This window comes from Rhea americana, unplaced genomic scaffold, assembly GCF_003343005.1.
Source record: "Rhea americana isolate MKP2758 unplaced genomic scaffold, rheAme1 scaffold_9, whole genome shotgun sequence".
Lineage (NCBI taxonomy): Eukaryota > Metazoa > Chordata > Aves > Rheiformes > Rheidae > Rhea > Rhea americana.
Window position 1 is genome coordinate 739634 of NW_028187088.1, and position 14634 is coordinate 754267.

The 14634-nt window shown below is 34.8% G+C and overlaps 1 protein-coding gene across 9 annotated transcripts in view; it reads right to left on the reverse strand.

Annotated features, from left to right (window-relative positions):
* Positions 1 to 14634, reverse strand: part of C2CD5 (C2 calcium dependent domain containing 5) — a 75095-nt gene that overhangs the window by 19586 nt on the left and 40875 nt on the right. For 6 of the 9 annotated variants that reach the window (XM_085324140.1, XM_085324135.1, XM_085324134.1 and 3 more), the window contains 6 exons: positions 11760 to 11874; positions 9526 to 9714; positions 7622 to 7813; positions 4378 to 4564; positions 3076 to 3240; positions 2585 to 2725 (listed from right to left, as the gene is read on the reverse strand). In XM_085324140.1, the coding sequence (XP_085180266.1) occupies positions 2585 to 2725; positions 3076 to 3240; positions 4378 to 4564; positions 7622 to 7813; positions 9526 to 9714; positions 11760 to 11874 (989 nt within the window). The remainder of the gene's footprint in view (positions 1 to 2584; positions 2726 to 3075; positions 3241 to 4377; positions 4565 to 7621; positions 7814 to 9525; positions 9715 to 11759; positions 11875 to 14634) is intronic. The other 3 variants (XM_085324139.1, XM_085324136.1, XM_085324132.1) reach the window with 1 other exon arrangement.

Here is a 14634-nt window from a genome sequence, read left to right on the forward strand (position 1 = left end):
GCACAGAACATACAGGAACTGCACACAATAAAGTTCTCTTTTTATCATTATAATTTTTTAACAACCTAAAATGCTGAACAAGGTTTTGCACAACTGTAACTTTTTTCAACTAAGTGCCTTCGGCTACTAGAGCTCTCACAAGGTGTGTATTATACTGACTGGATCATCCTCACTTCTTACAGTGACAGACAAAAATCTTTCCTGAACTTTAAACCCTTGTTTAGTATAAACAACAGAAATCAAATGGAAAAAAGCAAATTTGGAGGGTTATTAGCTTTTCCTATTTACAGGRTATCTACCCCAATCCAATCTTTAAAACTTTTGTTATTTTAGATCAGACTAAGAGTATATCTGCCCTAGTACCTTTTGCAATTATTTCTGTATATGTACCTCTAGGTTCATTTTGTTTTACTGATCTGTAAGAGATCCAAATTCATCTCTACCTTCCAACATTTTTGTATCATTTTTTTTTAAGAGATAGCAGTAGTAAGTGGTTATATTAGTTGATCACTTCCATAGATGAAAAATCCTTTCATCTATAACTGAAACTAGATTAACAAAACACAAGAACATGTATTCTGGAACAGACGATTCCCATGATTTAAACCAGTAAACGTGGTCCGCAAATTCAGGGTTCTTCATCTTTTAAATATCAGGTCTTATTTCGATCTTATCGTCTTGTTTGCTAACTTGACTAGAGTTTAAAGTATTCTCTTCTGTGCGCTTAGGCTTTTCCCTTCCACGTGAAAATTTCCCTACTGTCAAACACATATACCACAAGAGAAAAAGGAGGAAGGAAAAGCAAGCATTCTCCCAAACTGTTAAAAAGTGTGGGTGGGGAGAGAGACCCTTGCCCAAAACCAAGTAATAACCTCTGCTTGCTTTATATAACGCAGTTCTTCATTAGCTGTAGAAGGTATCGACCTTCTTTATAAGGCAATCTGACATAAAACTGAAGTAGTATGCTTTGGTTTTTTTACTGATACCCCTCCCTTATTCATCAGACTTTGGAAACAATATGGAGGCTAGGCCCATGTTTYTCTCAGATTTTTTCAGAACTTGTACAGTCTCTTGCAACACCGTTTTTTTTTTTTTTTAACCCAGTAAATGTGGTCCCCACATTTTTTTATTCCTTGAAAAACATACTATTTTTGACAGAGGCATTCAAAACTTCTGTATCTACAGAAGCATCTTTTGATTGGCTCATCCATCTCAATGCTGTTTGTCAGACAGTATCTTTCACCATGTTTGTTTTGAGGATAAAATTTAACTCTTGCTAGTCTGCACAGATGATTTTTTTATTGTTAAGACCAGACACAATAACTAGTTAATTTAAACAGCTCTCATTACTTTTTAATTTAAGAGTAAACTACTATCAAAGTTTATTTTATGGACTTCATAATTTGCTTTCTCTGGTCCTAGTATACTTGCAATACATTGGAGACCAAGAATTTACTCAAAAAACAGAAGCATCAACCAAACTCAAAGTATTATTCTAACCTCTCCTAGCTACATTTTTTTTCCTAGTCCCCTCTCTTACCCAACTGCATTTTCAAATGAATTGCTATTACAGTGCTCTCTTTCTCTCACTCATCAATAATCTTTCTTTCCAGATTATTATCTYTGAAAATACTGATTTGTGGAACTTAAAATAAGAGAAAGTCTTAACTGTACCTTATGAGGCAATTACAGGCTGTAATTTCATTCAGTTCTTTCTTTTCTTTTTCTCAGTCTAGGATAAGTCTTTTAAAATTTTATCTAAAAGAATAAGATCAAAACTCTAGCTTTCTTTTGGTAACTGCTCCATCCCTTGAAACTGGTACAATCTTAAAATCTTGCCTTGGAATTTGAGTGAAGAAAGAGGTAAAAGAAATCTATGTTCTTTTTCTAAATTTGTTGCTTTTTTTCCTAGTTGTTGTAGAAAGAAATGGAAGGTATGCTCCTCTAAAGTTTTAAAATTTATAATTTTATAAATAACTGAAAGATGTCTATTTATAACTGAAAGATGTCAGCTGAAATTCAAAAAAACTTTGTGTTCTTTTATGTGGTCTCTTGATATATGTATTTTCCTGCATGTGTTTTGAATCCTATCAGTTCTAGGAACAAATAATTCTGAATATCCAAGTGTTACAAATAAGAGCTTTGAAACGGGAAGAGTACACAAGCTTTTTCTTCACTAACTGTAAAATGTGACAACACAGAAGTCTGATGTTTATATAAATATATTTTAAGGCTTAAGTCAGCCATAACTGTTGCTTTTTAAAAACTAAATAGAAAAGCATTTTTTATCAGCTTATTATTCTAGATTATTATTCTAGATACTGCTATTGGTGAATAGCAGGGAAATGTCTTTTCAGATATTGTCCCTAGGCATAAATTAGCTATGCTTTAAGTAATTAGAATGAGGAAAAACAGAGGCAATGCAACATCTTACTTTTTATCAGTTTCTACCGACACAATATGGAAACACTTATACATAGTTTATAAACTGGTTTTGGAAATAAGAAAGAAACCCTTTCTATGCTTTTTATAAATGTTTTAGGAAAAGAGAAGCGTGAACACAAGTACTGAAAACATTCATCACCTCCAAGACAAAAGCATCCTTTTTCCCGTGTGAAAGRTCTAGTTCTGTAACTTCATCAGAGCTTTCTGACTGAGATCTTAACAGCCTGGAACGTTGTCTGGGCTCTGGAATGGGAGACCCAATGATCTCTTCAGGTAGCTCCTAAAAACAGTATGATAACAAAATTAATTGCTCTACATAGCTCATAAATCATTTGAGTTATAAGCAATTAGCTTATAGTCTCAAGAGTCAGACCATTCTCAAAGTAATTTTTTTAGAGGAACAAATGTAAACAATTTTGGACATTATCCAAATATAGAGAAGCACTTGCATTCGTGGATGAAGAGAGCTGAGAATTCCAGATAAGTTCAYGAAAATAGTGAAAAGTATATTTAACTTCATTTAAAAAAAATCTATGTTCTGAGTGATTCAATCAGTAAGAATTCAAGCGTATATGCATATACATAGCGTATGTGTTTGACTATTTTCAAGAATATAAAAGCTTTACTTACGGGAGGATTGATCTCATAAAGCTCCTTGTTTTTTGCTATTGTATCATTTATCTTTTTCTGCATGTGAGATATATGCTGTTCGTAGGTGCCATCATTTGGAGTTTTCCCCGCAATCTGAATACCACCAGGTGTTGGCAAAGCTGCTAGATACACACCTGTTGCAGACTTTAATAATAATAATAATAATAATAATAATAATAATAATAATAATAATAATACCACTACATTTTTCACCATCTTCATATCTCTAATTTTAGCACGTACTTCTTCTATTTTCACGTAGAAGTGCTTATAGTGAACATTATGATGCATGTATTTGCAGCTTGATCTATGCCATGGTAAATTAATTCTTCTTTACTTAACAGTACAAGATGCTATGATTTTTTAAAAAAAATTAACAATCAAAAAAAAACTCTCTCTCCTTCTCATGGCTCTTTTCTAGAATCAGTCTCATAGCTTACCCAAAAGTTCCAGTTAAATATTAATTAAAATCTCTGCTCTCTAAGACGTTCTAAATTTAGCTTCAAATTCAGAATGAAATACATTGCTACAGGTCTTGGCTCTGGGATATTTTGCACAGTTAAGCAACAGTTTCACGGTTTCACAGATTTAAGATTTGTCCAACCCATTTAGAGTATCACTGAAGTTGTGATAGTCCAACATATATTTACAGAAAGAAGATAATCAGTTCAGACAAGAAGCAGTCACTCAATATTACCCAAGCACTATTTTACTCACTGACAAAGAAAGCAGCATACTTTACTATTCTAACCCCACATGACGGAATGAGGTTATAAAATATTCTTAATAAACATCTCTCTCTAGGACACCTTCAATCTATCACTTATTTCTTCACTGCCATCAAAAAAGAGGAAACAGGTCTGTCTCTTATTGGCAATTAATCAGAAGATTTACTGAGAAACTCAGCTGACAAAATATCTTATTTTTCATGAGAATGAAATGAAACTTAAGAAAGAGATCTCTATAACAGGACCTTTAAAGAATATAACCATTTTTCTACAATATATGTCATTAAGTCATTTTAAACTTCCTCCTCCCCTTCCCCTTTCTAATAAGCTTGTCCTCTAATAGAGTTTTCAAGGGGATCCAGCTTTTTCTAGTGCTGAAAGACAGCCTTTTCTGCTTTGTCAACAGTTAGGTATCTCACTCTTTTCCATCACTTCACTTACTCTTGAAACAATATGTTAGTATCTCTAGTTACTCGACTTCCACATTTGTCTTCATGACCTGAAAAAATATTGTAAGAAAGCAAAAGAATCCCAAGATTAAAACAATACTTACTGCCAAGCCCATTAGCATATTTTCACCCACAGTGATTTGTATCCTCAGCCCAAACAGAGCATTCATTCCTCTGAGCTTAAGTTTATTCATCAGTTGAGTGTGTACTTCATATTCCATAAATGGCAAGAGATTACTGATAGATGTTGCATTTGCTTCAGCTTGAGCTTTCTTCTTCAGACGACATAATCTAACAATTCGAAACACAGTATGACACTAGCAGATAAAAGGATTTAACTGACTGATGAAGATTGAAAGTGATCACAAAATATTTTGATTTATTCTCATTGCATAATACAACACAAACGTTTGTTTTTTAAAAAAAGTATTTTAAAATGCCATAAAAAAAAGTAGTAAATTGTAAATTCTTCACAGGCAAATCAACAGTAAGCCTCAATAAATATGATCTGATCTTCATTTTAAATATAACACTGCCTATTTAAATTAACAACAAAAAATGTTTAACATTCAACAGATGGTTATCATACAGCAGCAACTGTTAAAAAATTATCCCAACTATTTGCTTTGGTCAAAGCAAATACTGAAGACAAACCAGACTTCTTTGCAAGTCCCCTGATAATCGTTTAACAAATCTCTTCCCAACTTTGATATTTATTTACTCCTGCCAAAGTAAAAACAGATTTTGGGAGATAATACTGTGACTCCAATGAGTTGCCCTGTTCAACTGAGCTGGAGTAACTGTGTTTATTCTTCAAGATTGCTGCACATATAAAAACAAAACGTTATTTCTTTACAGTTTGCAGCTTAACAACTACTCTTCTAGACTCTCTTATCTGAAAATTTGTAATTTCAGCTTTTCTTCTAATACGGCCCCAAAAGCAAACATATATTTCACCTGCTTCTGCATGCATTTTACATGCTTTAGTTACAAGCAGAGTCTTGAAATTACAGTTATTAGGAGAACTTTTAAGAACTTTTAAGTAATACACTTATTTAAGGCAAAATAGAGAATAAAGTGAAAAGAAAGAAAAGAAACCTGAGTGCCCTCACAGCTCAGACATTATTATAAATATTTATCTTTAACGTACAAAAACTACATAGGAATTCCATCTCTGACCAGATTATGTTGCCCCGTGTGACAGGACAAGAGGCAATGGGCAGAAATTGAAGCACAGGAAGTTCTGCCTGAACGTGAGGGGGAATTTCTTCACTGTGAGAGTGACAGAGCCCTGGACCAGGTTGCCCAGAGAGGTTGTGGAGTCTCCTTCTCTGGAGACCTTCAAGGCCCACCTGGACGGCAACCCTGTCTAACATGCTCTAGGTGACCCTGCTGAGCAGGGAGGTTGGACTAGATGATCTCCAGAGGTCCCTTCCAACCTTACCCATTCTGTGATTCTATGTTAGTCATATTCCACTCCTATGGTTTAGTCCAGTAAGCTGAAATTAAACCCTGCAGCAGTATAATGATTCYTCTCTTTGAAGAAGAAGTTTTCATTCAAAAAGAGCAAATGACAATTATAAATTTTACTAATATGAACAGACAATGGTTTCTTCAAAGGAAGAACAATTCACATTCAAATTTACAATAAATAGTAAAAGAATTCAGCACATGATCAAGAAAATGCAGTAATTCCCTCAATCCTATCAAATCCATCTCAAAAAATAATTATTCTTGCTATGACTTCAGGGTTTTTTTCTGTGGGTTCTTTCATTCAGTGGRTAGAGGAGCACAGGTACTGGTGGCAAAACGTTTGAGGAATCACCTCAAAGAAACTGACATCAGCAAGCACTCTAAAGACAGACCAGCCACTGCCATGTGACACTAAAAGACAATTTCTATAGTGATGCTGGGCAGAGTTTAATAATAATGAAAATACCATAGGAGGACTAGAAAACTCACCTACTGTAGCTCCAGTATTTCCCCTCAAGCAGAACTCAGGGAGTGATAATCATAGGATTACAAGAAAACTCATGTTGGAAGGGACCTCATGAGGTTTCTAGTCCAACCTCCTGGTCAGAGCAGGGCCAGCTGGCATCAGAACAAGCTGCTCAGGGCTTTATCCAGTTTAAAACAGTTTAAAACACCAAGGATGAAAAATGTACAGCCTCTTGGGGCAACCTGCACCATTGCCTCACAGGGAAGAAGTTTTTCCTTATATTCAGTCTGAACCTCTCGTTTCAATTTATGTCCACTGTATCTTTTCCTCTCACCACATACTACTGTRAAGACCCTTGCTTCATCTTTGTCCTACAACCTTCTGACAATACTGGTGGCCTCCTGCTGAAATTGCTCTGGTTYACTGATGTCTTTTTTTCCTAAGAGGGAGACAGGACTGGACAGGTATCATACTGATTGGTCTCCCTCAGTCTGGCATCATCAGCAGACTGGATGAGAGTCCATCACCCCCTCAAAGTCACTGATCAGGATATGCCACAAGATAGGCCCCACTGTAGTCCCCTGCAGTACTCCACTTACCACAGGCATCCAGGTAGATTACAAACCATAAACCACAATCCTCTAAGCCCAACCACCCAACTGGTTATTTACCATGTAGTTGGCCATGCATACAGACTGAATATCTAACTGTTCGATCCTTCCCACTGCAAATCTTTGTATTCCCTTTTCAAAACTCATGAAGGACCAGAGCATAAGCAGGACATAGCTGAAAATTTTATGGACATGACGTTCAGTTATTGACATCAATACAGAATTAGCATAACTGAGTTGAACAGTTCACTGAGCTTCCAACAGAGTAACCACAACTGACCATGTTAGCAGCCCCAAAGAGCAAGATAAAGCATGAAATCTCTTTTTCCAAAGCAGACAAATACAGGAATTTCAACAGGTCTTCATGAGAAAAGAAAGGGGGGGGGGAAGAAAAAAAGACAAAACTGGATCAAAGTTACTATGTGCTCATCAACAGAAGTGGCACAGTGGAAGGAGAATCACAGAATCGGTAAGGTTGGAAGGGACCTCTGGAGATCACCTAGTCCAACCCCCCCCCTCTCCCCCAGCAAGGTCACCTAGAGCATGTCAGACAGGGTTGCCTCGACAAGGACCCCCCTTGTTGAAGCCTGGGCTTGAGCCAGGGACCTTTAGATCTTCAGTCTAATGCTCTCCTGACTGAGCTACTTTGGCCCCTATGAAAGGCAGAGTTTCTAATGCACTGTCTTCAACTTCTAGCAATCCAAAAATCAAAATGTAACATTTGCTACCTAACTGGATTTTAGCAACAAAAATTCATTCAAAGATCTCCAAAATATTTCTAAGAAAACATACTGATACCTTGCTTGAATAAGACATCCCTTCCCAATAACGATTGCTTCTACAGGGAGATCAATTGTAGTGAAAAGGACATCAGGAACCTTTTGCTTCCTGCAGTTGTAACAGTATGTGAGGTGAGCAGGGAACGGCATGTTCAGCTCATCATATGGTATATGGCAAAATCCACAGCCTGGTGGTGAAGTTTCTTCCATCCTAAAAATACATTATGAAGAAGATGTTTAAAACATCTGCATTGTATTATCAAGCATCGGTACGTGCACAAGTGTATAAACACCTAAAGATATCTACTTAAATTGTACATTACACACAGCTACACTCTATTCCATTATACCTATGCCATAAACTCTTTGATTATATCAATTCAAAAGAATAAAATGAGGTTGCACACTACTGGTTAAAATGGTATACATAAAACCTGTGTTGAAATGTATTACACAGGGGTCAAGAAACAACTGTATATAATGGCCAATGATTTATGTCATTATATAATTATAACATTACTGTGCTGGCTTTAGGTTCTATGATTATGACTTTCAAAAAGTAGTCCATTGCACATCAGTTTTGGAGAGAAATTGCTGTACCAAATACAATGCAAACTCTCTCTTTCATAGACTGTATCCAAAAACCTACACAAACCTAATCAGGAGAACAACAGAACAACCATTCTACTGAGAAACAGTACAACATATGTTAACATCATAAAAAGGAAGAACAACAAGACCATTTCTTAAGCTGTGGTATTAAGTGAAACTTACTATTCGTTTAGAACTAAGATCTCCCTTCYCCCAAGAAATATCCAGGAAAAACTGCTCTAAAAATATAAGTAAGGAAAGCATAGGCTAACTGCATGCTGCAATTTATTTTGTTCCACACAAACAACTTTCTCAGGGAATTCTGAAGGTACGTTTAAACAAATCTCAGACTTTGAAGCTAGGTATCACAGACTTTCGGAAACATATTTTGTCTGAAATATGTGCTTAGTTTATTTGGCTGTTTTATTTTCCTTTAGATTTTTAGTAGCATTGAAATAAAAGATTTTTTTAAAAAAGAAATCTTTCCATTATGAACATGACTTCTTTCCCTCCAGCTCTTTTTTTTCTTCGAAAGGATACAAAGCRGTATGTTGAGCTCAGAAACAAACACTTTTGTTCTGGCTACAGTTTTGAATAGACTATCTACAGGATAGTCTAGATAGATAAATAATAGCCACTTGCTAACATAAATAAAAAATAAGAAATAATATCRTGTTGACATAGGATAATGGAAAAGTAACAGAAGTGTTGTGTAGTAAGTAGCCTTTCTTATGACCGTAACAGTCTCTTGAAATATGTGATGATTATCCTAAGGAATACATAATAAGTTATCATTTTTCCCCCCAAAATAACCATTTGGCAAAACTCTATCCTCAAATTTTGTTTGAAAAAGCTGAACAAAGGGAAGCAACAGGACACTGCATGTCTTCCCTTTTGTTTCACGATTCTATTCATAAATTTCAATTAAAATATACATATCTTGGCTAAAAATACAGCAATATCTTTGTTTTACAACCAAGGTACAGTATCTTCCACACTCCTGTTAAATAGTATATAAAGTAGTTCACATATTATAGCCACTGCAACATTTGGCTTACATAATTTATCATATATTCATCCTTTTTTTCAATAGGGTGCTATAAAGATGAGAAAGATACCTGAAGAGTGGCAAAGGAGGAAAATAAATAAATAAATAAAAAGGAGTTATATTCTGTGGTTAGTAGTCAAATGTGTTACCTTATTCAGACTGTTAGAAATAAAAACAGAATATCTAATTTGGTGCAGAGTTCCATTACTTCTGTTGTTGTTGTTGTTAGTGAAAAGTAGAAAAGTGGTTGGTCCCGCATCCTGCACTGTAACACTGTAACCTACCCTAATAGAGAAGAACTATCTTGGCTCTGAGGAAAAAAATCAACCTCTCCCTTCTCTGACCCTATGGAAAAGAAGCCAGGCTGCCATGACAACCTTTGTTCCAAACAGCCTTCCACGGTGCCATCCTGAAGAAACCTAGGGTTCAGTACAGCTGCTGTGCCAGACGCAGACAAAATACAGACCTCTTCGCTATAAGAGAAAAGAATTACAACAAAGTGAATTCTTGCTACTTAGTGCTACTTTACTTAAAACTATTAAAAGGCTTGATCAAAAGTCTTAATTTTGTGCATTTGTGCAATTTTATCTATTAAACCTCACAAAACTGTCCTCTTGAGGTATTTAAACGATTGCAGAAGAAACAGATGCAGAACGACCAAACAGCTTTGCCTAAAGCTGTAATATGCTATAATATCACACCACCTAACCAGGTTTAGGAAAGATTTTGAATACTATAGCTGTTAATGCTAAGAAATCCAATCAACCAACAAAAGCAAAGAAACAGAAAAAAAACAAGGCGTAATTGTTTACCAAAGTAAATTGGAAGTTGAAAGCCTCATCATCTTATAAACACTCACTCTCAAAATGAAGTTACAATACAACACTGACAAGGTTGCTTCTCGCAGGATAAAAAGCAGCAAACAGCAAAATAAATTTGAGCAACAATTGTAATGATTGATATAGCATGTAAAGTAACTACCAGTGTTTTTGATTTAGAAGAATTAAATTTCTCGTAAGAGCAAAGTGTGATCACTAAGCACTCAGTATTTCTAAAATTGTTAAATATGAAACAGATCTATAATACTCAATACTTTAAATAACACATTGAAAAAAGTAGAAAGAAATAATTTCCTCCATTTTCTAGATTGATACATTAGACTTTTTTTTTTTTTTTTTTTTTTTTTTTTTTTTTTTTTTTTTTTTTTTTTTTTTTTTTTTTTTTTTTTTTTTTTTTTTTTAACATCTCTCTTTCCAGACTTCTTTTTCAGAGATAGCATCTGGCAGGCCAGTACTTATTGACAGATCTTTGCTCTTTAAGCATAGAATCAGGCTAAACTAAAAAAGTAAGCATGAAACCCCAATTCACTATACCATCAATGATCAAATACCACCACACTAAATTTCTAAAGAAAAATCAGTGTGAAATCTCATAGTAACTGACTGCTATCTATATTCTGTACATTCTTTTTCTATATCGGGGGAAGAGAGGTTGTTATTTTACCATAGGCATTTGGGTTTTTGTTTTGTTTTGTTTTTTTAACAACAGCATAGTAATAAATGAGCAATAGATGTGAAGCAATGAGCTCTGTGGCTTTCAGACTGATCCTTTCTGTTATCTTATTACTGTACCAATGGATTAATAAACAGATTTCTTTCTGGAGCTGGAAAGACAAAACCTTCTTTGAGGCAAAGGAGAAACAGGAGTARTTAGATGAATCCCAAATTATTTCTCCCAACCTCCAAGCCTCTCACAAAGTTTGCTATTAAGATACTAAAACATAAAAGAACAAATTTTTTTAAGCCAAATAAAATGGAGTAAGACACTGGTATTTTGGCATGAGTGGGATGCAGGGCTGGGAAATTTAACTTCTCCCTAACACTCAATCTCAGAAGGACCACTGCAGGGCTGCAGTCACTGCAGGGCTAAAGTATAATACATCGAATAGTACTGTGGTACTGAAAGATAAAAATAATTTCTAGAAAAAAAAAAATACAAGACTAAAATTTACAATAAATACTCTTGATCTAGCAGGTAGTATATTYTCCCTTAACTTACAATTAATACATTTCTAGTAAAGAACTTGTGTTTTAAGTTTAAAGCTTATTGCTTAAGTATTGGACTGTCAGTTGTTACCAGGTAACAGAAGTACAATATACATTTTTATGAACATTCTAAGTATTTAGGCAGATATGGTTTAGAAAGGTTTATAGATAAATTAATATTACTTTAAAAGTAAACATGTTCATCTGAAAGTTAAAAATAGGTAACTTTTATAATTTTATTAGAAAATACAAAAGCATTTAAAATCAAAAACACATTAACAAAAAGCAATGTGACACCCTGTTTAACTCTTTAAATTCAACACTGAAAACTAAGCTAGTTACTTTAACAAACTCTTCAAAGTAGGTAAGTTACATAGTATTAACATTTGTGCTGAAATATTTCACCATTTTTAATCCACTGAAGATGAAATAATTTATCTGTTGCATTTAGAAATCAAAACATCATGATTTACCAAATGCTAGTTGATTCACTGTAGCCCACTACAGCGTGACAACCCAATGCCTTGGCATGGGATTTTATTTCTTGTCTGATTTCTGCCCACCACGCATCTCGTGTCTCTGGTTCATCTGAAAGACAAAGTATAAATCAGTTCACTATTCCATACTACGTCAACATAAAATTTCATGCAATTAATCTGAAAGGATACTGTATTTGGTGGAACTTCCCATATTTAAGTACTCTGCAACTTTTTGCTTCTGAACTACTGCATCTTAAGTGAGCAAACACCAACTGGGCAATTGTCTCATCTATCATCAATGAAACAAATTACTGCATTCTTGTTGTTGTCCACGTGACAGCTGACACCAAAATACTGTAGATATCATTCCAAACTTTACCCAGGTGAAGACTATACTGTCAGCTTTCCAACAACATGAGAGCAGCACATAATACACAATAAAGCATCACGGATGTTTTATAATATCAAAAAGATCAGTCACAACAATGAAGCAGTATTTGTATTAAAGTGATACTCTACTTCAGTATACACATAGCATCTTTTAAATTACTTGAACAGTTTTTTCCTATTGAAAGTAGCTCTTGCTTAACCAGAACTTAAAAATACTTGTTAAAGATAATATCAGTGTGAAACATAGCTTTGTGATCCTTGTTTTAGCTGCAGTTTCAATATTTCTGACTTACAGAAACCATGAGTATTTGAAAGTACTTCTTCATTAATAGCACTAAGGTACAGCATGTGTGCTGACTTTGTATTTGTCAATACTTATTTGCTTCCTGCAAAACTTCACATTTTTTTTCAAAAAGGATTCCTCATCCAATTCCTTTATTGTCTTTTAAGTAAAAATATGAAATGTATGGCTTTCCTGAATTAAAAATTTAAAAATGCAATCAAGAGTGCTACTAAATAAATTTGTGCAATCTACTTATTTCAACTCTCTAGCTATTAGTTACATGGAACTAAAGCTCTTGTCTTACAAGCTTTCTACATACGAATTCAACAGGTGTTAACTTTGTAGAGTTTCTTCTTTCAAAATGGTGCAGCCATACAAACGAACTAATTAAAAACTATGTTAACTGTCAATACAAAAAATAAAAGGGAAAAGAGCAACAAACAGTGGGCACTTTGATGCTACAACGGGATCTGAGTAGAGGAAGTCTTATGCAATTCTCCTGAAATCAACTCAGTTTCACATGGATATAACCTACTCATTTAGATCTCCTTGTAGGATCATCATTTGAAATACCAGTCTCAAAAATGAGATTTACTGGGCACTGATTTTGTACTATCAGGAACATTTATAAATACAGTATATGATAACCATGTATCATACACTAGGTCCTCTGAAAACACGACCAACAAAAAGTGAGAAATGCAGCTATAAAAACATTTTGAAATGAACTGAAACAGAAATATTGTAGGGCAGGATATAGTCGCTCATGCGTTTACCTAAGCTTTCGATTTAGAGCTGAGTTTTCAGCTTTCTAAAGAAATTAATGATCATTTTCTATTAATAAAATAACACAAGAGATATATTCAAATATACCTAACTTTAAATGCTAATACATGTATACTCATAACATTGGATTGACTAACAACATCCTTGTCCTTGCTGGGGTCACAGGAGGAAACAGCTAGGGCACAGGTTGACATTTATTTAACCTTTGCTCTAAGAAATATACACTAAACAGAAAAAAACTACAGCATAGCTCTTTGGAAGGTTCTCCACAATCAAGACAAAAATATACACGTTAAGACACAAAACAGAGTAGGGATCTTTAGAGACTATATCGATGATGTTCTGTTGTATCCAGTTCACTCTCAGTAGGTTTAAATACATTACTAGTAAAACCTCTAGGCACTACATTTTGGGGTTCCTCAAAATGAAAACATTGTTTAAATACTCTCACTGGTTACAAAAACCAATTGCTCAAGATTAAATACACTAATCCTGACTCACATGGTTGGATGACCTACTGTCACTGTCTCACACTTTTCAGGTTTCACAAGCTAAGAACCATGCACAAGTAGTCCATCATATGGTGGGTTTTCCAAGCTCAGCTACAAGAACCACTTATAGTACACACAGTAAAGGAAAAATGGGAGGCAAAATGTCTTCTCTTTTGCATGTGCATCACTGTATCTGAACAGAAGCTGCTGCCAGTTAAAGGCAGCAGTGGTAGGTAAATAGAGGAATTTTGGAAACCTGTTTTAAGGCAAAGGCTATAAACATCTGACAAAACAGAGTTGCATGGAAGATTCAAGACCACAAGCACACACTGCAAATGTTTTTGCTAACTTTTCATTGTGAAAAGAATATGGATCTCACGAGGAATTCCTCCTCCCCAATCCAATCACAGACAAGAAGTTTGATTATCAATGCATTTGTATCTAATATAAAAGTGTAAAACCTTATAAGTAGTAGAAACAGTGGTGCACTGTTACTCTTAACCATTCTTTTCAATTAGACTGGCCCACAGGTAGCTGGCTAAACTTAACGATGAAACAGCCCCAAACATTTTTGCATTCTAAAGTGTGCGTGTGGGGGGAGGTGAGGGCAGGGAGCAAAGAAGTAACTGGAGTTTCACAATCTTTTTCCAGATAGAGACTGATGCAAAGGAAAGACAATTTTCCTGAATCAGTTTCCATTTACAYTTTTAAGTGTGAGCATTTGGCAAAAATTACTCCTACTAGTCACTAATGACCCTTTTAAGACAAAAAGGGCAGAAGAAATGTGAAGTTGTGACCAAGAAGTTGAACAACAGGGCAAAGAGACTAGAGATTAAGAGGGAAAGTGTTGTGGAATAAAAAATAACATTACAAGCAATAATATGAAACTAAAAAGGAACGTGGTCACAGTAAAAACTGA